Source organism: Nerophis ophidion, linkage group LG10 (genome assembly GCF_033978795.1).
Source record: "Nerophis ophidion isolate RoL-2023_Sa linkage group LG10, RoL_Noph_v1.0, whole genome shotgun sequence".
NCBI classification, from domain to species: Eukaryota; Metazoa; Chordata; class Actinopteri; order Syngnathiformes; family Syngnathidae; genus Nerophis; species Nerophis ophidion.
In genome coordinates this window covers 15,283,275-15,309,774 of record NC_084620.1, presented here as the reverse complement: position 1 = coordinate 15,309,774, position 26,500 = coordinate 15,283,275, and the positions used below count along the sequence as shown (strand labels likewise).

The following is a 26,500-nucleotide window of genomic DNA, read 5'->3' as shown; positions in this document are numbered from 1 at the left end:
TTTGACTATCAAATATGTCTTTGTTTTAGGATTTTAAAGATGATAAAAAAGACATGCACCTGGGGATAGGTTGATTGGCAACACTAAATTGGCCCTAGTGTGTGAATGTGAGTGTGAATGTTGTCTGTCTATCTGTGTTGGCCCTGCCATGAGTGGTGACTTGTCCAGGGTGTAACCCGCCTTCCGCCCAAATACAGTTGAGCTCCTGCACCCCCCGCTACCCGAAAGGGACAAACCGCAGAAAATGGATGGATGGAAAAAAGACGCTTGGAAGATGTAGCTAATGAAGCCTTCAAAAGCCCTTTAGGACAACTTCAAAACCCTCCATCAACGTTTTGTATACACACTGCAAGTCTACCAATAATGCAGTAATATACATGTTTATAATGCAATATGTAATATGTACAATATTTACCATATTTTGGTCATTTTAATCATTGCCGGAACTAATTCCCCAGTGCATTTATTTCCGTTTCCATAGCAGTGCACTTCTGACTCCTGGCATACTTGCCAAACTTGAGACCTCTGATTCCGGGAGGTGGGGTGTGTGGGGTTGGGGGCGTGGTTAAGAGGGGAGGAATATATTTACATCTACAATTCACCAACTTGAGTATTTCATATATATATATATATATATATATATATATATATATATATATATATATATATATATATATATATATATATATATATATGTATATATATATATATGTGTGTGTGTGTATGAAATACTTAACTTTCAGTGAATCCTAGCTATATATATTTATTTTATTATATTTATAAATAAAATAAATAGTTGAATTTCAGACGGGACCTATCAAATACACAGTAATAAAAACACAGTTGTTCTACTAACTGTACTGTGCTTGCTATGGGTACTAAAAAAACAACAACACTTACCTTTCACTATTTGAGTAACCTTTGTTCTGCCATTTATTTCTTCATTTTGCTTGTCGACGGTGTAATATATTGGGTTGGAGTCAATAACCAGGCGAGGTGATGGAATTACATCTCTTTACTGTGGGCTTCAGTCAGAACAGACTCCCTCACTTGCCGTCAGGTGCACAACACCACGTAAATCGTTGGCCAATCCAAAAGCAAACCCCATAACGCTATAGCCAACATTCACCAGGAGGTGGCAACAAACAACATAGAATCACTCTATTACAAACGGCGTCACCATGGCTGTAACTTCCTCGTTCTTCTGCTTTGTCTCCTTCTGTGTGCAGTTTTTTATTCAAATCTGTAGATGTTGTAACGTGATTGGGCGTGGCCTCCAGCTCCAGCTGAATTTCGGGAGATTTTCGGGAGAAAATTTCTTCCGGGAGGTTTTCAGGAGAGGCGCTGAATTTCGGGAGTGTTCCGGAAAATCCGGGAGGGTTGGCAAGTATGACTCCTGGCAAAAAATGTGTTCCTACTTCTGGAAAAAAAACGCAAGTGCGTTTTGTAATAGACAAAGAAGATTACTATTTTTGGACATTTAAGGATTCACAACCTTATCTTTTTGAAGCTGAATATACTGAGGCTGAACTATTGCTTTTAGAAGCCAGCACGAAGGAACGAGAGGTTGGAGCAGACTGAAGCCGAGAGAGTGAGGTTAAAGTGACTTTGGTGCTGTAAATGTGGAACTTGACTTATTCTATTTCGACATAAATGGAGTGCTTACCCAGATAAACCGTAAAAAAACGTCCCCGGCCTGCTGTACCAAACACTTAACTGTCCATCGAGTGAGTCACTTTAATAATGATCATGATACACGCAGCACGTCATCTGTGTTATTACAATTACAGTACATACACTGTGTACAAACACAACATGAAATGTGGGCTAGCACTTTACAAATACTATAATATGATTGTTCATGTTTTTCAGTCAGTACGATTGATGTTCTATCGCATTGTGTTGTGCTTTACAAACTCAAATGCATTTCGTACTGCCGTAGAACTCAGCTTATCTTTTGCCATAGTTTGCTTTGTGGCTAATACCATATTAGGCGGATGTGTTATTACGCTGGAAAATGAGTCCCTCAGTGTTCGCTCTTACAATAACAATGTTGCTACAGTTTGGTTGATATAAAGATTGCAAAATGTAAATTAAGTATTGTTGAAGGTTTTTGAATGCATTTTTAAAGTGATTTAGAGGTAGAATTGATTGCTCTCTTTAGCTGTATTGCTTGCCACCAAGAATGAGCCAATTTTTACATGTTAGAATTAACATCTCTTAAGGATTGTGAACTGCAGGCAAAATTCCAAAAAAGTGCAGATTCCTTTTAAGGAACTACAGCACGTGGTTCTTAACCTTGTTGGCGGTACCGAACCCCACCAGTTTCATATACGCATTCACCGAACCATTCTCTAGTGAAAAATAAAAAGTTCTTTTTTTTTGGTATGTTTTTGGTAACACTTTAGTATGGGGAATATATTGTAAGTAACAAAGACTTCATTTAGAGTTATTTGGACACAAGGGGAACATATTGTAAGTAACAAAGACTTCATTTAGAGTTATTTGGACACAAGGGGAACATATTCTAAGTAATGAAGACTTAATTCAGAGTTATTTGGTTAGGGTCAGGGTTAGAGGGTTAGGGTTATTATAAGGCCAGGACTTTATTAGTGAATTCTCAGAGTTTGTTGCTGATCTAGTGACGCACCCCAATAATATAATTATAATGGGGGACTTTAATATCCATATGAATACCCCATCGGACCCACCGTGCGTGGCGCTCCAGACTATAATTGATAGCTGTGGTCTTACACAAATAATAAATGAACCGACGCATCGCAGCGGTAATACGATAGACCTAGTGCTTGTCAGAGGTATCACTGTTTCCAAAGTTATGATACTCCCGTATACTAAAGTAATGTCCGATCATTACCTTATAAAATTTGAAGTTCAGACTCATGTTCGGCAAGCTAATAATAATAAAAACTGCTGTAGCAGCCGCAACATTAATGCTGCCACAATGACGACTCTTGCTGACCTACTGCCCTCGGTAATGCCACCGTTCCCAAAGTATGTGGGCTCTATTGATAACCTCACTAACAACTTCAACAACGCCCTGCGCGAAACCATTGATAACATAGCACCGCTGAAGTTAAAAAAGGCTCCAAAAAGGCTCCAAAAAGGCGTACGCCATGGTTTACTGAAGAAACTGGAGCTCAGAAATTATTATGTAGAAAGCTGGAACGCAAATGGCGCACGACTAAACTTGAGGTGCACCATCAAGCACGGAGTGATAGTTTAATAACTTATAAACGCATGCTTACCTTAGCTAAAACTAATTATTACTCAAATCTCATCCGCATTAATAAAAACGATCCAAAATTTTTGTTTAGTACAGTAGCATCGCTAACCCAACAAGGGACTCCTTCCAGTAGCTCCACCCATTCGGCAGATGACTTTATGAAGTTCTTTGATAAGAAAATTGAACTTATTAGAAAGGAAATTAAAGACAATGCGTCCCAGCTACAACTGGGTTATATTAACACAGATACGACTGTATATACGGCGGATACTGCAAATATCCAAAATAGTTTCTCTCGTTTTGATGAAATAACATTAGAAGAATTGTTACAACGTGTAAATGGAATAAAACAAACAACATGTTTACTTGACCCACTTCCTGGGAAACTTATCAAGGAGCTTTTTGTATTATTAGGTCCATCAGTGCTAAATATTATAAACTTATCACTTTCCTCGGGCACTGTTCCCCTAGCATTCAAAAAAGCGGTTATTCATCCTCTCCTTAAAAGACCTAACCTCGATCCTGACCTCATGGTAAACTACCGACCGGTGTCTCACCTTCCCTTTTATTTCAAAAATCCTTGAAAAAATTGTTGCAGAGCAGCTAAATGAACACTTAGCGTTTAACAATCTATGTGAAACCTTTCAATCCGGTTTCAGGGCAAATCACTCGACTGAGACAGCCCTCGCAAAATTGACTAATGATCTATTGCTAACGATGGACTCTGATGCGTCATCTATGTTGCTGCTCCTCGATCTTAGCGCTGCTTTCGATACCGTCGATCATAATATTTTATTAGAGCGTATCAAAACACAAATTGGTATGTCAGACTCAGCCCTGTCTTGGTTTAACTCTTATCTTTCTGATAGGATGCAGTGCGTCTCCTATAACAGTGTGACCTCGGACTATGTTAAGGTAACGTGTGGAGTTCCCCAGGGTTCGGTCCTTGGCCCTGTACTCTTCAGCATCTACATGCTGCCGCTAGGTGACGTCATACGCAAATACGGTATTAGCTTTCACTGCTATGCTGATGACACCCAACTCTACATGCCCCTAAAGCTGACCAACACGCCAGACTGTAGTCAGTTGGAAGCGTGTCTTAATGAAATTAAACAATGAATGTCCGCTAACTTTTTGCAACTTAACGCCAAAAAAACGGAAATGCTGATTATCGGTCCTGCTAGACACCGACCTCTATTTAATAATACAACTTTAACATTTGACAACCAAATAATAAAACAAGGTGACTCGGTAAAAAATCTGGGTATTATTTTCGACCCAACTCTCTCCTTTGAGTCACACATTAAAAGCGTTACTAAAACGGCCTTCTTTCATCTCCGTAATATCGCTAAAATTCGCTCCATTTTGTCCACTAAAGACGCCGAGATCATTATCCATGCGTTTGTTACGTCTCGTCTCGATTACTGTAACGTATTATTTTCGGGTCTCCCCATGTCTAGCATTAAAAGATTACAGTTGGTACAAAATGCGGCTGCTAGACTTTTGACAAGAAAAAGAAAGTTTGATCATATTACGCCTGTACTGGCTCACCTGCACTGGCTTCCTGTGCACTTAAGATGTGACTTTAAGGTTTTACTACTTACGTATAAAATACTACACGGTCTAGCTCCAGCCTATATTGCCGATTGTATTGTACCATATATCCCGGCAAGAAATCTGCGTTCAAAAGACTCCGGTTTATTAGTGATTCCTAGAGCCCAAAAAAAGTCTGCGGGCTATAGAGCGTTTTCCGTTCGGGCTCCAGTACTCTGGAATGCCCTCCCGGTAACAGTTCGAGATGCTACCTCAGTAGAAGCATTTAAGTCTCACCTTAAAACTCATCTGTATACTCTAGCCTTTAAATAGACCTCCTTTTTAGACCAGTTGATCTGCCGCTTCTTTTCTTTCTCCTATGTCCCCCCCTCCCTTGTGGAGGGGGTCCGGTCCGATAACCATGGATGAAGTACTGGCTGTCCAGAGTCGAGACCCAGGATGGACCGCTCGTCGGGACCCTGATGGACCGCTCGCCTGTATCGATTGGGGACATCTCTACGCTGCTGACCCGCCTCCGCTTGAGATGGTCTCCTATGGACGGGACTCTCGCTGCTGTCTTGGATCCGCTTTGAACTGAACTCTCGCAGCTGTGTTGGAGCCACTATGGATTGAACTTTCACAGTATCATGTTGGACCCGCTCGACATCCATTGCTTTCGGTCCCCTAGAGGGGGGGGGGGGGGGGGTTGCCCACATCTGAGGTCCTCTCCAAGGTTTCTCATAGTCAGCATTGTAACTGGCGTCCCACTGGATGTGAATTCTCCCTGCCCACTGGGTGTGAGTTTTCCTTGCCCTTTTGTGGGTTCTTCCCAGGATGTTGTAGTCGTAATGATTTGTGCAGTCCTTTGAGACATTTGTGATTTGGGGCTATATAAATAAACATTGATTGGTTGATTGATAATGACGAGTTAAGAGCCAGTATTTTACTAATACATTTGCATGTTAATAAGCAACTAATTAATGGTGAATATGTTCCCCATAGGCTTCACGGTGGCAGAGGGGTTAGTGCGTCTGCCTCACAATACGAAGGTCCTGCAGTCCTGGTTTCAATCCCAGGTTCGGGATCTTTCTTTGTGGAGTTTGCATGTTCTCCCCGTGAATGCGTGGGTTCTCTCCAGGTTCTCCGGCCTCCTCCCACCTCCAAAGACATGCACCTGGGGATAGGTTGATTAGCAACACTAAATTGACCCTAGTGTGTGAATGTGAGTGTGAATGTTGTTTCCGCCCGATTGTAGCTGAGATAGGCGCCAGCGCTCCCTGCGACCCCAAAAAGGGAATAAGCGGTAGAAAATGGTTGGATGGATGTTCCCCATACTAAAGTGTTACCATGTTTTATTTTTACTGGTGCACAAAATGAACCGTGCATGAACATCACCTTGTTCAAAAAACAAAACCAAAACAGTGCATAAACTCACAACAAATTACACACCTGCACATCTCTCAGCTGATAGGGAGAAGATTTTATTTACACAATGAGTCGGGTGTGTTTTGACCTCCGCTGAACCCCTGAGGCCGACTCACCGAACCCCTAGGGTTCAATCGAACCCAGGTTAAGAACCACTGAACTACAGTATTCAGGGACAAGCAGTAGAAAATGGATGAATAATTAAAAAAAAAGTAATTTCATGTAAGGTTACATAAATAATTATTACAATCAAATAAGAAACGTGATGTATTAGCAACATGTGAATGAATGTTGCTAATATCAATCAATCAATCAATGTTTATTTATATAGCCCCAAATCACAAATGTCTCAAAGGACTGCACAAATCATTACGACTACAACATCCTCGGAAGAACCCACAAAAGGGCAAGGAAAACTCACACCCAGTGGGCAGGGAGAATTCACATTCAGTGGGACGCCAGCGACAATGCTGACTATGAGAAACCTTGGAGAGGACCTCAGATGTGGGCAACCCCCCCCCTCTAGGGGACCGAAAGCAATGGATGTCGAGCGGGTCCAACATGATACTGTGAAAGTTCAATCCATAGTGGCTCCAAGACAGCAGCGAGAGTCCCGTCCACAGGAAACCATCTGAAGCGAATCAGCAGCGTAGAGATGTCCCCAACCGATACAGGCGAGCGGTCCATCCTGGGTCCCGACGAGCGGTCCATTCTGGGTCTCGACTCTGGACAGTCAGTACTTCATCCATGGTCATCGGACCGGACCCCCTCCACAAGGGAGGGGGGGACATAGGAGAAAGAAAAGAAGCGGCAGATCAACTGGTCTAAAAAGGAGGTCTATTTAAAGGCTAGAGTATACAAATGAGTTTTAAGATGAGACTTAAATGCTTCTACTGAGGTAGCATCTCAAACTGTTACCGGGAGGGCATTCCAGAGTACTGGAGCCCGAACGGAAAACGCTCTATAGCCCGCAGACTTTTTTTGAGCTCTAGGAATCACTAATAAGCCGGAGTCTTTTGAACGCAGATTTCTTGCCGGGACATACGGTACAATACAATCGGCAAGATAGGCTGGAGCTAGACCGTGTAGTATTTTATACGTAAGTAGTAAAACCTTAAAGTCACATCTTAAGTGCACAGGAAGCCAGTGCAGGTGAGCCAGTACAGGCGTAATATGATCAAACTTTCTTGTTCTTGTCAAAAGTCTAGCAGCCGCATTTTGTACCAACTGTAATCTTTTAATGCTAGACATGGGGAGACCCGAAAATAATACGTTACAGTAATCGAGACGAGACGTAACAAACGCATGGATAATGATCTCGGCGTCTTTAGTGGACAAAATGGAGCGAATTTTAGCGATATTACGGAGATGAAAGAAGGCCGTTTTAGTAACGCTTTTAATGTGTGACTCAAAGGAGAGAGTTGGGTCGAAGATAATACCCAGATTTTTTACAGAGTCACCTTGTTTTATTATTTGGTTGTCAAATGTTAAAGTTGTATTATTAAATAGAGGTCGGTGTCTAGCAGGACCGATAATCAGCATTTCCGTTTTTTTGGCATTAAGTTGCAAAAAGTTAGCGGACATCCATTGTTTAATTTCATTAAGACACGCTTCCAAGTGACTACAGTCCGGCATGTTGGTCAGCTTTAGGGGCATGTAGAGTTGGGTGTCATCAGCATAGCAGTGAAAGCTAATACCGTATTTGCGTATGACGTCACCTAGCGGCAGCATGTAGATATATGTAATATATCACATATCTTATTTGATTGTAATAATTATTTATGTAACCTCATATGAAATATTTTTTTTTTATTACAATACAATAATAGGCAATACTCCATCCATCCATTCTGTGTTGGCCCTGCGATGAGGTGGCGACTTGTCCAGGGTGTATGCCGCCTTCCGCCCGATTGTAGCTGAGATAGGCAACACCAAATTGGCCCTAGTGTGTGAAGGGAATAAGCAGTAGAAAATGGATGGATGGATGTATTAGCAATTATTTAACCTTCCCAAATGTTTGTTTATTTGCTAACCCCGTTTTACTGGCAGCCAAACAGCATCCACCGCTTAGCAGGATGTTTTTGCGCATGCGCGTCGGACACCACAGCAGGGAAGGCAGTCCTAATGGCGGAGAATGTGCGGTCACCCTTTGACTACCGGGAGCCACCGACGCTCGACAGCGACGGGGATGGCAGCAAACCACCGCCGCAACGTGGGTGAGTAAAGCCTGCTGTCCTCCGCGTCTTCCATTTTTCTGGTATTATTCCACCGGGCTACATTGCTTGCTTATTAAACACTAACTCTGGAGGCGCACGTTACAAGCTCTCTTGTGTTTGATTTTTAGCCTGATGTTATGACACCAAGCTACGCCTATAATGTGTTTTATGTGTGGCATATTTTCATTATTTCTCTAGTATGCGATCAGGCGTCACCAAATGTGTAATTCGAGCCACCCAGTTGTTTATTCGTGGTGTTTTGACGTTCTTTTGGGGAAGCTAACTGGCTTAGCTAGCTTTAGCATTGGATGTGTTGATGAATGAAAATGATCAAAGATCTGCTTTGTGGTTGATTAATAACATCACCTGACCTCCTATAAATGTCTGCAATATACAAAACAAGATCAGGACTCTTGTTTGAATTTTAAAAACAAATATGTTGAACTCCAAATTATATGATCTGAAATATAGCTATCAAAGCTTTGGAAACCCTATTAATGATCTACATTCTTTGTGGCTTGTGCAGCCCTTTGAGACACTCGTGATTTAGGGCTATATAAGTAAACATTGGTTGATGGATTGATGCAGTTCCGAACTTTGTGTCATTGAAAAACAATCAAAATATTCTGCCATAACTTTAGAGTGCCATCCATCCATCCATCCATTTTCTACTGCTTGTCCCGTTCTGGGTCGCCTATCTCAGCTGAATTCGGGCAGAAGGTGGGGTACTCCCAGGACAAGTCGCCACCTCATCGCAGAACTTTAGAGTGTTTACTTGTCAATTGTTTAAAGGCCTACTGAAATGAGATGTTCTTATTTAAACGGAAATAGCAGGTCCATTATATGTGTCATACTTATTCATTTCACGATATTGGCATATTTTTGCTGAAAGGATTTAGTCTCTACTAAACATCCACAATAAAGTTCGCAACTTTCAGTGTTAAGAAAAAAGCCCTGCCTCTACCGGAAGTCACAGACGATGACGTCGCAAGTGTGGGGGCTCCTCACATATTCACATTGTTTATAATGGGAGCCTCCAACAAAAAGTTCTATTTGGACCGAGAAAACGACAATTTCCCCATTAATTTGAGCGAGGATGAAAGATTCGTGTTTGAGGATATTGATAGCGACGGACTAGAAAAAAAACTAAACGCGATTGCATTGGGACGGATTCCGATGTTTTTAGACACATTTAGTTGGATAATTCTGGGAAATCCCTTATCTTTCTAGTGTGTTGCCAGTGTTTTAGTGCGTTAAATAGTACCTGATAGTCGGAGGTGTACGTCCACCTGTCTTGACGCCAGTGTCTCAGGGGTGTCGACGGCAGCTATGGACGAGGCAAGCTCAGCTTTTCTCCGGTAAGAAGCGACTTTTTAACCACAATTTTCTCACCGAAACCAGCTGGTTGACATTCCGTCGTGTTTCATGTTCGCTTGACCGCGCTCTGATCCATAGTAAATTTTCACCTCCAGAAATTTTAAACAAGGAAGCACCGTGTGTTTGTGTGGCTAAAGGCTAAAGCTTCCCAACTCCATCTTGCTACTTTGACTTCTCCAATATTAATTGAAAAAATTGCAAAAGATTCAGCAACACAGTTCTCCAAAATACTGTGTAATTATGCCGTTAAAGCAGACGACTTTTAGCTGTGTGTGTGTTTAGCGCTCATACTTCCTAAAAGCCCGTGACGTCTTGCGTACACGTCATCATTACACGACGTTTTCAAAAAGAAACTCCCGGGAAATTTAAAATAGCAATTTAGTAAACTAAAAAGGCCGCATTGGCATGTGTTACAATGTTAATATTTCATAATTGATATATAAACTATCAGACTGCGTGGTGGGTAGTTGTGGGTTTCAGTAGGCCTTTAAACCACTTATGCAACTCAAAGAGGCCCCACTATGCAAAATCATCTTTTCTTACCCCTTGGTTCCATCCATCCATCCGAGCGAGCGAGCGCTTTCTTGTATGCCGTGGCTTGCTGGGGTAGCGGGCTGAGAGTAATGGACGCAAACAGACTGGACAAGTTGGTAGAGAAGGCCAGTAACGTGGTGGGAGTGGAGCTGGACTCTCTGGCGGTGGTGTCAGAGAGGAGAAGTCTAGCAAAACTCCTACCCATTATGGACAACACCTCCCACCCACTACACTCTGACCTTGCGGAGAGAACGAGCACGTTCAGTGGAAGGCTCAGACTCCCAAAATGTAACACGGAACGACACAGGAGGTCCTTCATACCGACAGCCATCAGACTGTATAATGCATATGTTCCTTCTTGACTGCACTTAAATGTAGAATATATTTATATTATTCATATATTATATATTATATATATAATATATGTCATATATTATTTATTATTATTGTTGTTTATTGTGAGCGAACTGTGGTGCTGAATTTCCCCCAGGGATCAATAAAGTAATTTCTATTCTATTCTATTCTATTCTAACCATCCATTTTCTACTGCTTGTCCCGTTCTGGGTCGCCTATCTCAGCTGCATTTGGGCAGAAGGCGGGTTACACCCTGGACAAGTCGCCACCTCATCGCAGAACTTTAGAGTGTTTACTTGTCAATTGTTTAAACCACTTATGCAACTCAAAGAGGCCCTGCTGTGCAAAATCATCTTTTCTTACCCCTTGGTTCCATCCATCCATCCATCCATCTTCTACCGCTTGTCCCGTTCTGGGTCGCGGGAGGTCGCTGGAGCCTATCTCAGCTGCATCCGGGCTAAAGGCGGGATACTCCCTGGTCATGTCGCCACCTCATCGCAGAACTTTAGAGTGTTTACTTGTAAATTGTTTAAACCACTTATGCAACTCAAAGAGGCCCTGCTATGCAAAATCATCTTTTCTTACTCTTTGATTCCATCCATCCATCCATCTTCTACCGCTTTTCCCGTTTGCGATCATGGGGGGTTGCTGGAGCCTATCTCTGCTGCATTCGGGCGGAAGGCGGGGTACAACCTGGACAAGTCGCCACCTCATCGCACGGCCAACACAGATAGACAGACAACATTCACACTCACATTCACACACTAGGGCCAATTTAGTGTTGCCAATCAACTTATCCCCAGGTGCATGTTTTTTGGAGGTGGGAGGAAGCCTTGACTACCCGGAGGGAACACACGCAGTCACGGGGAGAACATCCAAACTCCACACAGAAAGATCCCGAGCCCGGGATTGAACCCAGGACAACTCAGGAACTTAGTATTGTGAGGCACATGCACTAACCCCTGTACCACCGTGTTGCCCCTCTTGGTACCTGCTGTTGTAAATTGGGGATCTGCATAAGTCCCTAAAATTTAACATCACACTGTAGAGGCATTGAGAGATATTTGTAAGCAATCTCTTGCCAATGGTAGAGTTTTACCCAAAGTACTTTGTGCCAGTCTGCCATTGTAGTCTGCGCTGATGTCATTACGCTCCTTTTCCCCCTATTGTCTTTTTGTGGGGCAGACTGACTCGTACATTCACATGCATCTTATGTAAGTATATAGTTCAAACGTACATCTGTCAGTAGACTTGATATGGAAGCACTAAAACTACAACAAAGATGACAGAGAGTAGACGCAGTCGAAGAGGAGGCACGTAAACAAGACGCACACAAAACAACAAATCCGGATGAGATGGTCAATGAGATGTTTCAAAGGTCGTAAAGCTACTGGTTAATATAGTGAAGCTATGTAGCTTTCCTACATGTAACAAGCTACTGCCCAATATTAGTTACAATGCACACTGCCGCCTAGTGTATGGCACTGTAACTACAAGCTACATTGACAGTCCATTTAAATTGAGCTAGTATGGCTGCCCACACCACAAGTAAATTTAAAAGGCTTACTTGGCCACATGCTTGGACAGCACCTTTTAGCTCTTATTTCCAAAATTGTGTACACTACTGAATTGGGGTCTTATTGCCCTTATGTGGACACTTATACTGCTACCTGGTAGTTTCAGAATAGTATAACATACAAGTAACAAATGAAGTATACATTTGTTACTTATGGACTAGGTACATCATTTAAAGGATGATTCTTAGTTTTTATTCTAATTAGGGTCCAATAAGCCCAAATGGCAAAGAGAAATACAAAAAAACAGCTTGGGCCTTAAGAGGTTAATATATAAGAAACACTGGCTTCTCTTACTGTTGGTATCTTCGTGGTCTGCAAAAAAGGGTGATATTATAGTGTTAGTCAGTCCCTCCCTTTATTTTGTTTTGCTCCTGACAGTTTGTTGTTAGCAGCCAACATTAGCATAGTCAGCATGACACTGGGACTACCGCGAGGGGTGGGACTGGCGGTTGAAATAATGGATATTCTTCCTTGTCTTCAAATTGATATTGATACAAAAAGGTATCGATCCATAATCAATCAAATCGTTTTATTATACTCAGCCCCAGTATGGAGCATCACAATTTGAAAATAAAAATGTTTACATTTTAAAACATAGGAAGTCGTAGAATTCCCTGTAGCTCACAGTGTAAACAAACATGTTGTCAATTGTGCGAGATTACTTTACTCCAGGGGTAGGGAACCTATGGCTCTAGAGCCAGATGTGGCTCTTTTGATGACTGCATCTGGCTCTCAGATAAATCTTATCTGACATTGCTTAACACGATAAGTAGTGAATAATTCCGCTGGTAATCACAATGTTGAAAATAATGTTCGAAATATAAAACATTATCATGCATTTTAATCCATCCATCCGTTTTCTACCGCACCTGTTCAAGAAATAACAATGTTATTCAAAAGAATTAGAGACTTATTATACTCTAAAAATGTTGGTCTTACTTAAAAAAATGCACGCATTTGATTGTAGTCAGTGTTAAAAAATATGATATGGCTCTCAAGGAAATACATTTTAAAGTATTTGGCTTTCATGGCTCTCTCAGCCAAAAAGGTTCCCGACCCCTGCTTTACTCCATCAGTTAGGAAGACCTGTTGTGTGCCACATTTGCCAAATGCCCAGCAAACACTCCGCAAGGAAAGAACACAAAGCACCCAAAGCACCAGCATCGCCACGACGATGCCCTGAAAGCTCATGAAGACGCTTATGCCGTGAAAGAAGCTACCCAAAGCCAGCCGCAAAGAAAGCCCACGGGGCTGTTCTCACTGCAGCTTTGTCTGAAAAGTGCAAAAAGCCTGCCAAATAAGCCAAAGGCCAAAGCAATCTGCAATTTCATTCTCATAGATATAAATACTGTACGGAGTTGACGCATTTTGCTGGTTTGCCCGTTGCCAATTACTAGTGTACAGTATATTAGCAGAGTCAAAACAGCCTTTTTAACTAATAGGCACTAAGTTAATGGACTGGTTTGTTTTTGGGTTCCACTGTATATTTAGAAAACGGGAAGCCCATGTAGTTTGAATGCAATTTTATTTATTTTTACTCTTCTAAAAGTGTTTGATGCAATCAGAAAATGTGTCTTTTGAAAATGTACATTTTGTAATATATATCTTGAAGACCAATATCACCGGAATTTTTTTCCAGACATGGTCCAAAATATACCTTAACAGTATATATGGTAGATTCACCCGGTCACCATATTAGGTACACCTGCATACTCACCAATCAATTCAGATAGTGCATACAAAAAGCTGCTTTTAGCAAGGCCTGGGCCGATAACAAATATTGCTTGACTCTATATCGGCCTACAAATTATTGCTGATAAATTATAATATTGTCAACATTATTTTGAGACAAAATTAACCACCGATGTAATGATACATAATAATAATGCAAGTATACCCTTTGAAATGAAATAAACTTGTATTTCTTATATATTTTAACATTGTAATTGGAATTTAAACTTTTAAAATCCAAATTAAATAAAACAAACAAATAATGCAAATAAAATATACTCTTTCTTTTAGCAAGATCTTACACCTAAATAGAAATCACAACCAAAAGCAAATTAAATTGGTTCTGTCTCTGTTAAGGAGGAGGTGTGGGACCCTCAAATATACACAACCAAAACAATAAATATAATGGCTTGATAATGTTATTGCGCCCAAAATGCCCATGTTTGTCATTATTGTGGTATTGTAGAATGTGCTCAAAAAGTACCTAAACACACACTAAAATATTTTAAGACTGCAAAACCCTGCAAACAAAAGCATCTAAAACCGTCTGCAAGCTCAGGCCAAAATGCATGAACCTTATGATTTGATGCTTTGGTATTGTTTAGCAAGAGCATCCGGCATTTTTTAACATATACAAGTCAGTAAAGACAAATTGGCCCAAATCCAAGCAAGTCCACCTCTCTTCTCCTTCTCCAGTTGGACCGTTTGCCTGTTGAATTAATTTTGCATGCCAATTATCTCACACTAATGCGAGCAAATTCACCATGAGGACATGTCGGTATCGTCAGTCCAGCTGTCTGGCCTCATGGAGCCATGTTGCGCTGCTCCTCACAAAGTCTTTGCGTTGGCAGAACACGTACCACTAGGGCTGTGAATTTTTGGGTGTCCCACGTTTCGATTCAATATCGATTCTTTAGGTCACGATTCGATTCAAAATCTTTTTTTTTTCAATTCAACACGATTCTCGATTCAAAAACAATTTTTTTCCCGATTCAAAAGGATTCTCTATTCATTCAACGCATAGGGTTTCAGCAGGATCTACCCCAGTCTGCTGACATGCAAGCAGAGTAGTAGATTTTTGTAAAAAGCTTTTATACCGTATTTCCTTGAATAGCCGCCGGGGCGCTAATTAATTTAAAACCTCTTCTCACTCCTGCGCTAATTCAAAGCATGCGGTAAAAGTAAGCAGGTGCTAATCATTTTATAACCACTCCTCACCCCTGCGCTTACCAATGGCATGCAGTAAAAAAAAGGAGTGTAATAAAAAAAAATATATATACGTATATTATTCCGCGGCCCGATGGTTGGGGACCACTGCTTTACAGCATGTCATCGCGCCCACTTTTACACCATGCTGTCTGCGTGCCGGCTGGGCGCATGCATTTCGCTGCTTCTTATACGAGACTGCAATGCATACTTGGTCAACAGCCATACCTTTTACACTGATGTTTGTGATGTGGACGGCTTTGGGGCTCTTACTAGTGTGCGCCGCACTCTGTGAACCCACACCAAGCACATTTCTGGAGAGCATTGGCTCTGTGGCACATTATAGGCGCGGCATAGAGATTACCCATAATGCCGTGTATCCGTGACGCTTGGCTATTATACATGCGCCCCCAACCCCACCCACCCCAACCAACGCACGGAGGGGAGGGGGGGGGGGAGGGGGCTGGGTTTGGTGCCAGCGGGTGTATGGTCTAGCCGGAAGTCGTGGATGCATTGCATTGTGGGTGGGTGTTTGTGTTGCGTTTGTGGTGTGTTGCATGGCGTATGTTCTCCAGAAGTGTGTTTTTCATCGTTTAATGTGGGTTCGCGGAGTGTGGCGTGTGTTGGTGGGAGTGTTGAAGTTGTTTGGTATCGCAACCATTAGTGTGATCTGTGTGGCTGTGGAACAAGGCCCCTAGTTTACACACAGTTATAGCAAAATAAAACTCCACCGCCGTTTCGAAATGACGGCAGGGGAAGAGTCACCTGTGAAGTCACAAATTTGACACGGCGGTAAAAGTAAGCATGCCCTTAGTAATTTGAGGAGCGAGTTTTACCCGGCCTAAATTCAAGGCAGGCGCATATTACATGTCCGGCGGCTCTTGAAGGAAATATGGTAATTGTAGAGGACAATTTGTTTTATCAACTGATTGCTATAATGTAAATTTGTTTTAACTATTAAATGTACCAAAAATATGACTTATTTTATCTTTGTGAAAATATTGGACACGGTGTGTTGTCAAGTTTATGAGATGTGATGCAAGTGTAAGCCAATTGTTCTTTTTTTGTATTTTTATAAATGTCTAATGATAATGTCAATGAGGGATTTTTAATCACTGCTATGTTGAAATTGTAACTAATATTGAGCTGTTGTTGATAATCATTTTTGTTTCACTACTGTTGGTTTGTTCTGTGTCGTGTTTGTGTCTCCTCTCAATTGCTCTGTTTATTGCAGTTCTGAGTGTTGCTGGGTCAGGTTTGGTTTTGGAATTGTATTGCTTTTTTATGGTATTGCTGTGTATTGTTTTGTTGGATTGATTAATAAAAAATGAATACAATTAAAAAAAAAAAAAAAAATAGATTTTTCAAAAATGAGAATCAATTCTAAATTGCACAACGTGAGAATCGCGATTCGAATTCGAATCTATTTTTTCCCACACCTCTACGTACCACGCAGGAAACCTGCATCTCATTCAAAACACATTGAAAATGTACTCAGTGGAATCCCATGCTCGCTCCTTTCCAACATCAGTCCAAAATAAAATAGTTTACTGTCAAGATCACGTGATCAGCCACTAGTTGACGGCTCAAAACATCACAGCAAACCCCTACACTATACAACAATTTAAAGGTCATTGACGTGTAGACTAGCTATTTAAGAATAAGTCATTGCATAGTTTGTACCTGGGGATAGGTTGATTGGCAACACTAAATTAGCCCTACTGTGTGAATGTGAGTGTGAATGTTGTCTATCTGTGTTGGCCCTGCCATGTGGTGGCGACTTGTCCAGGGTGTACCCCGCCTTCCGCCAAATTGTAGCTGAGATAGGCACCAGCGCCCCCCGCAACCCAAAAGGAAATAAGCGGTAGAAAAATGGACGGATGGATAGTTTGTATCTAAATAGTTAACACCAGGTGCATCGGCAACACTTGAGTTACATATAGAGCACGTCAATGTCACATGTGAAAATATAGGAAACTGAATTATTTTAGAAATTAAGACAAATTTAGTTACACCGACTTTATTAGCTCTCCAGATTCCTCAACTTCAGCTTTACAGAAATGTGTTGGTGCTAACGGTGTCTCACTCGATGTATTATAACTATAATATTTCAGTTTTATTGTTGCATTGCTTTTTTTGACAGTACTTTTAGCTTTACAGAAATCACTTGTTCAATGATAGGTGGGGAAGGTGATTTATTGTTTGTTTTTGCAGCCGTGTTTGTGGGAGAAAACGTAAAGGGACACCCGTGAAGGTGTGTGACCGAGCATACGTAACAGAAGATGAGGAAGAAGAGAGCATGTCGGAGCACAGCTACAGTCCTGGTATACGCTAATGCTAATGGGAGTTAAAACAGTCCTGTTGTAGTCGATTCAAATTGCCTTTATTTACACCAGGTGAAGGCCAGTACCCAGAGGGCGCGGAGGACTGCCTCCCCCCACCTGGCAGCCCCTACTATCTCCCTGATCCTGCCCAGCTCTGGTGAGGAGGGCCCTTGTTACCAAAGTAACCTACCACGCAGGCTCTGTCAATACTCCGTTTGTGCCTTGACAGTGTGCCAGAGCTGGGCGAAGAGGGTGCTGGGGGTGTCCGGGGCCCTGTGCTCTTTCACCCACCCCCCAATTGCAGAATTCGTGAGGTGCACTGCGGGACTCAGGTGCGGCTGGTCGTCATAGCGATCCGGGACATCGCCAAAGGAGAGGAAATCACAGTGGACTACAGCCTGACTGACTGGGGCGAGAACGCAATGGTATGATGTGATATGGACAGTGTGTCCACAAATGCCTTGCCCCTGATAAATGCCTTGCACTCTTTCAAGTTGAGTAAATCCATGGTTACTGTGTTTGGTTCATCTGGTTCTCTTTCATCCACCAGGAAGAAGAAGCCGGGCCTCACCCACTCACTCTCTCTGTTTCTGATTACCTCACCCCTTCCTGGTCACTATCGCCCTCCTCCTCCCCGCTCACCCACTCGGAGCCAAGTGACTCGGACCGTGAGGAGGACGACGACGAGGAAGAAGACGACGAGGACGAGGAGGATGATGATGACGACGAAGAGGAAGACATGGAGGAGATGCGGGGCCGCGTGCTCCGCCGCCGCAAGAAGCGCAAGATCCCTACGGTAGGAATCGGTGCCAAGAAAAAGACCACCCCCACCTCCTCTAGAGGGCCCGGCCGCCCAAGTTCGTCCGTCGGGCCAACCGGCCGGTCTCAGCCTCAGACGGGCAGCGCCGTAGCATCGCCGCCCCCAACCACCAACATCAACAATAACATTAACATAAACATTGGGAGCTCCAGTGGCGCTACCGTGAGCCGGCGGCAGCACTGTCCCTATTGCGGGCGCCACTATCGCTCTTTGCCGCGCCATTTGGAGAAGCACCATGCCAGCCAGCCCGAGGTCCGATCAGCCATGGAGCTGGCACACCTCCGTACGCACTCCAACAATGCGGCCCCGCACCCTTCGACGACCACTGCCTCCTCTCACAGCCATTCCTTTGCAGTACCACAGTCGTCACCCCCCAACCCAACGGCAACACCGCCCTCGCTCTTCACCCAGGAGCGAGAATCACCACGTACAGGCACTGGCGGCGTTTCTTTCTCTCTCTCTTTGTTGCCTCCCGCTTCCAAAAAGAATTCACTGGCGGCTAGCTCTCCCACGAAGCGCACCGCCCCTACTCCAGTTGCGGCCAGAATAAAGAGCCCAACGCCTCCTCCTCTGCCGGCGTCTCCTCCAAGGCGGGGGCGCAGGATGAAGAGGGAGAAGCATGAGGAGCCGCCAAAGGTAGAAGAGGATCTGGCGCCGCCTCCGACGCCGGAACCAGACATAGATCCGGATGAAGACATAGAGCTGAGTGCTGATGGCGAGGGTGACACTCCAGAGGAGAAGACTGTGGAAGCTACTAGGGCAAGTCAGCATCACATCTCCCCATTTCTTTCCTCCCTCTCTTCCCTGCTGGTCCACCTTCGACAGCAGCAACGGTCTGCCTTCCTCGCGCTCAACCACACTCGCTCCGCTGAGGCCTGGCGTCAGCTCTGCCACTCCAGCCTCTCTCTGCTCATCCTGTACAACCGCCACCGTGAGTGCGAGGTGGCAAAGCTCACCATTCTGGACTACCGCAAGCGAGCCACCCCGCAGGACAGTCTCTGTAACTCCCCCTCTGGCATGGAGGCCCTCCTGTCCCCCTTTGAACGCAGTGTTCTCTGCCATCTCCCAAGAGCAGGGGTCATGGGCAAGCGTGGACGCATCCAACCCCTTATCTTGCCCCCGAATTGCGAGTCCTGCCTGGACCTGCTTCTTCAAATGAGCTGCCATGTAGGCGTGGACCCCGAAAGCCCTTACGTCTTCTCTCGTCCCTATCATTCCCCCGCTACGCCTCTGCGAGGCACGGACCTCCTGCGGAACCTTGCACGAGCCAGCGGGGCCAAGAACCCCGGGGTAATAACAGGGACGCGGGTGCGCCGACAGGTCGCCATCTTCACTCAGCTGTTGCTTCTCGAGGAGGGCGAGGTTCAAGGCGGTGCCACCAAACGCCTGGAGAACTTCTTAGAGACACAGTATCATGTGACGCAGAGCTGCTCCTCCATTGTAAGGGACGCTGTCCTTATGGGTAGTGTAGGGCGTGTCATTCTCTACGGGGAGAAGGAAGGTGTGCTTTTTCGCGGGATGAGTCTGCAGCACATCTGTCTCGAGTTGGACGGTAGGCTTTTAAATGTTATAAATGACCTAAGTGACTTATAATAATTACCTCATTATCTGGCTGCCTGGCAGTGTTGTCCGGCAATTCAGCAGACTCCTTCTCAGAAGAGACGGAGCCAGATGACCACAAAGAGGAAGTGCAGGAGAAGGTGGAGGTTCTAGTGAAGAAGAAAGGACGAGGGAGACCACCCAGGAAGAAGCGACCGCCCATCACTCCGACAGTCAGTACCTCCAGAGTTGGCGCCCAGAAGAGGAGATCAGCCCAACCCAAATCAGGTAATCTTAATTAATGGTGATTCCATTCATAGGAGAATTATAATGAAATATAAAACATTTGCTGAGACTGTCCGTACACAAATACAGTTTTAAAAATCATTTACAGAAGCAGTTTTTGGCTTTTACTGCCCGGGGAAACATTCATATGTATATATGAATTTCTAGTTTGTTAAATGTGAATAATACATTTTCAATATGACTCTTATTATATTATTTTGATCATTTGTAAATTAACTGTTTCATAGTTAAACCGACAATAACTAATACAGGAGCGTGGTTAGCATTGTCAGCGTCAGGCTTGCTCGCAGTGAGTGTTTGCCTCCGCCCTGGCTGTTCTTTATAGAGATCGACCAATACGGATCATTAGCAGTCAAGGAAGCTGACAACCGATGGACAAGCTGGACAATGCTTGAAGTTGTTTTTTTTAACATTATATTTTAGTATCAACATAATGTTTAATGCCGCAATAATGTTGTTTTTAATTTAACACCAATTTATCACCGTCTGAGCCCCGCAGCGCAGCTTAGCAAATGGTTATTACTACTAACTTACTCTCTACTTATCACCATTTTTTTTATATTGGATGCCCCCCGAACGCTTCTCTCGGGAGGTATTTAGGGCAAGACCGACCAGTCCCAGAATACTGGGAAGTCTCAGGACATGTTGGGGTGTCTATGGCCTTGTTCAAACTGCAGGTCAATTCCAATGTATTTTCCCCTATGTGACCTGTATCGGATTTTTTCATGTCAGTTTGACCGAGGCTTTGCTCAGATAAATAGGCGATGCGTCGTCAATGTTAACGTTCCCGCACTCATTAATCCGTATTAAAAAGTGATAAGCGTCATAATTATTCGCCAAAACAAACAGTTATAAAATAAATAGTTGACTACAGAGCAGAAAACAGGTGAAAATAATATGTTTTAGCAACTACCTGTCTCCGACTCCTCGCCGACAGACATGCTCTTCATGCAGACATTGGAGCAAAATATTCTGTAAAACTGCCAGCGCCAAAATACTTATCCTCTTTCTTCTTAATCTTCTCTGTGCAATAATTTGGTCCAAAAAATGTTGACTTTGATTGCACAAAATCTTTGAAATTGCCACACTGAGACCGACAAGAGCTGAAGCCATTTTTATTTACGTAAACAATGCAGTGCGTGCGATGTCATGACATGTCCGCATGCGATCAGATTACATTTACATTAGTAATCTTTTTTTTTCTTACGTGAACGGCCACTAAAATGACCAGATTGGACAAAAAAAAATCTAAATTGGACATTCGACCCTGCAGTGTAGTCTATGTTCCCCAGCTGGCCTTGGTATGCTTTGGGATCCCCGGGAGGAGCCAGACAAAGTGGCTGCGTAGGGGATTAGATTAGATAATACTTTATTCATTCCGTCAGGAGAGTTCCTTCAGGAAAATTAAAATTTTCAGCACAATCCCATTCAAGATCAGACAAACATTACAGGAAGACAGAACAGGATCGCTGATGGGTCTGCCGGCTTCCAGCGCCCCTTACAAAAAAGATGAGATACAGGTAAACAAGGGGGGAATGAGAGAAAAAAATTGAAGATTAAAATAAAAAAAAAAAAAAAATCGGTCTTAGCCTGGGCCCTGGAGAGGGGGGTGCAGACTAAGGCCAAGGGATAAAAAAACAACTCATAGCCATAGTACACATCCCTCTTACATTTGTGTAAGAGGGAAACATCGAACATCAAAGAACACAGAGGAAATTAAAGCAGCAGATACAACCAGACACTTCTACATACAGCTATGAATAAAAAGTAAAAGAAACATATCCACTGTGGTGGCCTCTGCGGTGTTCCACGCCATCGTCCGCTGGGGTGGAGGGAGCATGGCCAGAGACAGGAGCAGACCCAACAAAGCAACCAAGACAGCCGACTCCACTCTCGGCCAGTGTCCAGTCCGAATGGATGTCTGGGCTTCTCTGCTTAGGCTGCTGCCCCTGCAACCTGACCTCATATAAGCGGAAGAAGATGGATGGATCTCTTCTCAGTCATTTTCAGATCGCTTATAGTGGGGTTTTTTACCCATTGAAATAATTTTTTAAAAGTATTTTCCACATTTTTTAAAGATACCTGTTAATTTAATAATATCCAGCAACCCCCACGACCCCGAAGGGAATAAATGGTAGAAAATGGATGGATATTTTATACACTTTCAAACACCAATGTCGGTATTGCTCTCCTGTAGGGAAGCGCGGCGTGCTGAAGCGTCCCTGGTCGGAGGCGGAGCGTGTCTCCGTGGAGACGCACCTTCAGCGCAACCTGGTGGAGCTGCGCGTGCCCGCCAAGGCCGACTGCGAGCGCTGCCTAGAGCGTTGCCCACTGCTCGTCAGCAACCAGCGTGATTGGCGGGCCATCAAGTTCTACGTGCACAACCGCATCCAGCTGCTGAAAAAGCAGGGACGGAGGGAGAGTGCGGTTATCGCTGCCGCTGCCGTTTAGGTCAACTGTGATTGTAATTTTATTTTAATGTAAAAAAAATAAAACACCAGCAATCATGGTGGAGTGCAGCTTTCAACTGTCATAATATAATATAACGGGAGTATTGTAACAACTGGCTTCCTCTAACGGTGAACAATCACTTTGTTTCTTATTGTCAATGTGAATTGCCAATGTAGCATTTATGTATCGGCTACGAGTGTGCAGGAAATAACCTAAAAACTACGAATGCACAAATCGTCCTTTTCCCTACAATATGCTTTTAAAGACCAAACGTGAATGCTTTCAGCAGAAGCATATTTTCAAAAAGGCCCACAGATGGACTGCGTTGTCTTCTAGGCCAGTGTTTCCAAACCTTTATTGAGCCATGGCACATATTTTAATTACAGAAATCTTAAAGAAAAATGTAAAGTCAACCAGTAAAGTGCTGTGGAAAAAGGAATCCTCATTTCCTACTTTTCTTTTTGCATGTTTGTCACACTTGAATGTTTCAAATCCTCAAACGGACTCAACTATTAGACAAAGATAAGTAATACAAAACTTTAAAGTGATGATTTTGTTATTAAGGAAAGCAAACTATCCAAACTTACATTATGTGGAAAAAAAAACTTATAAGCGCATATACCACTCTTAGCAGTTACCAATGCATTTACTAGCAATGATTATTTCACATTTGGTTCACTCTTCTTTGCATAATTGTTTGAATTCAAGGAACTTAATTCAATAAACAGAATGTTAGTGTTTTCGAACATGAAAACTCATACAAGCCATTTTTAAGTAGTGTCTTTATTCTGGTTTAGTCATCAACACTGACCTTAACTGAGGCAGCTAGTGAGAGGACCTTTTGGATGTTGGCCGGCCTCTCATGGGAAGGTTTGCTAGTGCCACTTCACCAAGGTTTTACCATTTGTGGATAATGGCCAATTACTTGGTTTCTTACATTGAAAGGTTCTATTCAAGTGATCTCTTGTACTTGTATTTGTCATTCATCAAGCCTGTGAAATTGAACACCGCTTTAACAAATAAGTGATTTACCACAGTTATGTTTGTCTAATAGTCAAGTCTGATCCGATCATTTAGGTGTGAGCAACATGCAAACAAGTTATCTAGAAAGCAGCAAATACTATTTCACAACACTGTAGATACACAGGTTAATTATTTAAATCCTGCCACTTAAGGGAAATTGTGTAATTTCCCGGACCAAGGCACTGCAGTGGGAAGTGACTGTCTGGACACAATAATATTGACACACATTTAATATATAATTTTCCTTGTTGGTATTCATTGGCTAATAAGTCAAAACTATCCGGAAGTGATCTCAGAATGTACATATTGTAAATACTATCTGTATTAAAGTGAAATGACTTGTTTTTTTTAAACTGGTTGTGAAGTTTCCTGCAGTATGCATTGTTAAAAAATAAATATGTTGCTTATTATTTTCACATTTGTCATTTTTACCCATGTTTACAAATTATGCAGTGAAAGTATTTTAATTGAAATGTAATTAATTATAATTCCCCAACCTTTTTTCCACCAGGGACCGGTTTAATGTATGCATTATTTTCACAGACCGGCTTTCTACGTGTGGCAGATAAAAACAGCAAAAAAAATTAGGATGAAAAATTTGCCTTAGGCTACAATCTGGCACATTAACATTTTATATGTCCATTAATGTGCATTGTCCCATGTACTTTAATAAAGGAGTTGTAATATACATCTATTAACCAGCTTTTGGTGTGTTTTAGTGGTACAGGCGAGAGTTAAGTCGAAGAAAATGCGGCACTTTATACATTAATTCGTTTATGTGCGGCCTGGTAGTGTCACGGACCAGTACCAGTCCTCGAACCAGTGGTTGGGCACCACAGGTTAAGGGCACTAAAGTGAAGCTCTGCCTTCAAAAAAGGATTGCATGGTGTGTGACACTGAAAAACTATAACACAACTTACATTTCTGATTATTGTAACTAATTTTAACTTAAGTGAAAACAGTTAAAGCTTTGATTTTTCAACTTTTGAAAAAAAAAGTGGCTTAGTTAGTTGGCATTTTAACGGGAGCTGCTTGTATGGTATCATTGTTGCATTTATACTAAATTATTTATTTAGATTAGACACTTTTACTCAAACTATCAAGGTGAAATGCAAAAATGAGCGGAAGTGCTTTCAAAATAAATGTATGGTATGCCTGCTACATTCAAAAACTTTAAAACTGGATTCAGGAATATTTTTGATTTATTTTTTAACTCTCTAATAATTAATACAACAAGCAAACTTGCAGAAACACGAACGATATTTCTTTTTCAAAATGAAGTCCTATCTAGTTTTAAAGTCTTAACGGAAGTGGGATTTAGCAATAGCTTGAAGTGAAAGTTGTCAAGCGTGCTTGTTATCAAGTTATGGTCTCATAGTCCATCTTTACTCTCATTTTGTGGCGCACTTAATTGAGACAAAAAATATTTTTTCATCGTTAATGAGTCAAAATAATATGCGTGGGACGTTTGCATTTAGCAGACGCGACGCGTATAATGTTAGTTGTATTGGCTAAAGCTAGAGTAGCTAGCTCCTATAGCTTTCCGATAGACACTGTTCGATGACAACTAGGATACAAACTCTCGAATTTAGCTTCAATTTAGTATAACATTTTTTTTAAATAAGAATGCCTGAGTTCGTAGATGAAGACGAGACAACGCCATTACTCAGAGATGACCCAAGGGGGTGAGTGCTTTAATAAAATGATGACTAGACATTAGCTGTTTCTGCTTACGTTTGACAGCTGTTTTTTTTCTCCTGTGCGCAGCAATGACTTCCAAGATGACAATTACAAAAGCCGATGGCGATCCATCAGAGTCATGTACTTCACTATGTTCCTCAGCAGCGTGGGTGAGTTTTAGATGTATCACAACAAGCAGTTTGGTCCAGATTCATCGAAAAGTTCTAGGAACAGCTGCAGCTCAAAAAGTTCAAGGAACTACAGTAGAAACTATCACTGCCAGAGAATTGTGTTTAATTTATATTTTCTTAAGTTGGTCTATTTATATTTCAGTTGTATCTATTTCTAATGGAATTCCAAAAGAAAACTATAGCCGAACTGTGATTCTTATTCATCCCTACTCAAAAATCAATTTAAAAACAACAACAAATAAAGCATATACCGTATTTCCTTGAATTGCCGCAGGGCATATAGTATGCGCCTGCCTTTAATTACTGCCGGGTCAAACTCGCTTCCCAAAATAATTAGCGCATGCTTAGTATTACCGCCTGGTCAAACTCGTGATGTCACGAGTGACACTTCCCCTGTCATCATTTTCAAAATGGAGGAGGCTGATTTCAATACCGGTAATTTGAAATCGCATAGAGTATGGGTCTCAAACTCTGGCTCGCGGGCCAATTCTGGCCCGCCGTGTAATTTAATTTGGCCCTTGAGGCAATATCAATTTAGCATTAGAGCTGGCCCACCGGTGTTATGCAGCATCGGTGCCGCTGTAACACCGCATTCACCGCTAATACTCATACTTGCCAACCCTCCAAAATTTCCCGGTAGACTCCCGAAGTTCAGTGACCCTCCCGAAAATCTCCCGGGGGCAACCATTCTACCACACACACACACACACACACACACATGTGAATGCAAAGCATACCTGGTCAACAGCCATACAGGTCACACTGAGGGTGGCCGTATAAACAACTTTAGCAATGTTACAAATATGCGCCACACTGTGAACCCTCACCAAACAAGAATGACAAACACATTTCGGGTGAACATCCGCACCGTAACACAGCAGAACAAATACCCAGAACCCTTTGCAGCACTAACTCTTCCGGGAAACTTCCAGCAAACTGACCAATAATTAACGTTTTATTCATGCATTT

The 26,500-nt window shown here is 42.6% G+C and overlaps 2 protein-coding genes across 3 annotated transcripts in view; both read left to right on the top strand.

Annotated features, from left to right (window-relative positions):
* The first annotated feature begins 8,260 nt into the window (after window positions 1-8,260).
* Window positions 8,261-24,070, top strand: LOC133560254 (uncharacterized). The gene is made up of 7 exons (XM_061912586.1): window positions 8,261-8,418; window positions 17,412-17,521; window positions 17,594-17,678; window positions 17,751-17,946; window positions 18,072-19,893; window positions 19,965-20,168; window positions 22,384-24,070. The coding sequence occupies exons 1-7, from the start codon at window positions 8,327-8,329 to the stop codon at window positions 22,635-22,637; spliced, it is 2,763 nt and encodes a 920-aa protein (XP_061768570.1). The 5' UTR covers window positions 8,261-8,326; the 3' UTR covers window positions 22,638-24,070.
* Window positions 24,071-24,961: 891 nt separating this feature from the next.
* Window positions 24,962-26,500, top strand: part of mfsd8 (major facilitator superfamily domain containing 8) — a 21,781-nt gene continuing 20,242 nt past the window's right edge. For both annotated transcript variants that reach the window (XM_061912585.1, XM_061912584.1), the window contains exons 1-2: window positions 24,962-25,345; window positions 25,428-25,510. In XM_061912585.1, coding sequence (XP_061768569.1) covers window positions 25,287-25,345; window positions 25,428-25,510 — 142 coding nt within the window. In that variant the 5' untranslated portion in view covers window positions 24,962-25,286. The remainder of the gene's footprint in view (window positions 25,346-25,427; window positions 25,511-26,500) is intronic.

Bases quoted from the DNA above. Each gene is read 5' to 3' on its own strand.
- LOC133560254 (XM_061912586.1), top strand. From the start codon at position 8,327: ATGGCGGAGAATGTGCGGTCACCCTTTGACTACCGGGAGCCACCGACG. The intron at 8,419-17,411 runs GTGAGTAAAGCC...TTGTTTTTGCAG, and splicing joins AAACCACCGCCGCAACGTGG to CCGTGTTTGTGGGAGAAAAC. The intron at 17,679-17,750 runs GTGAGGAGGGCC...GTGCCTTGACAG, and splicing joins CCTGATCCTGCCCAGCTCTG to TGTGCCAGAGCTGGGCGAAG.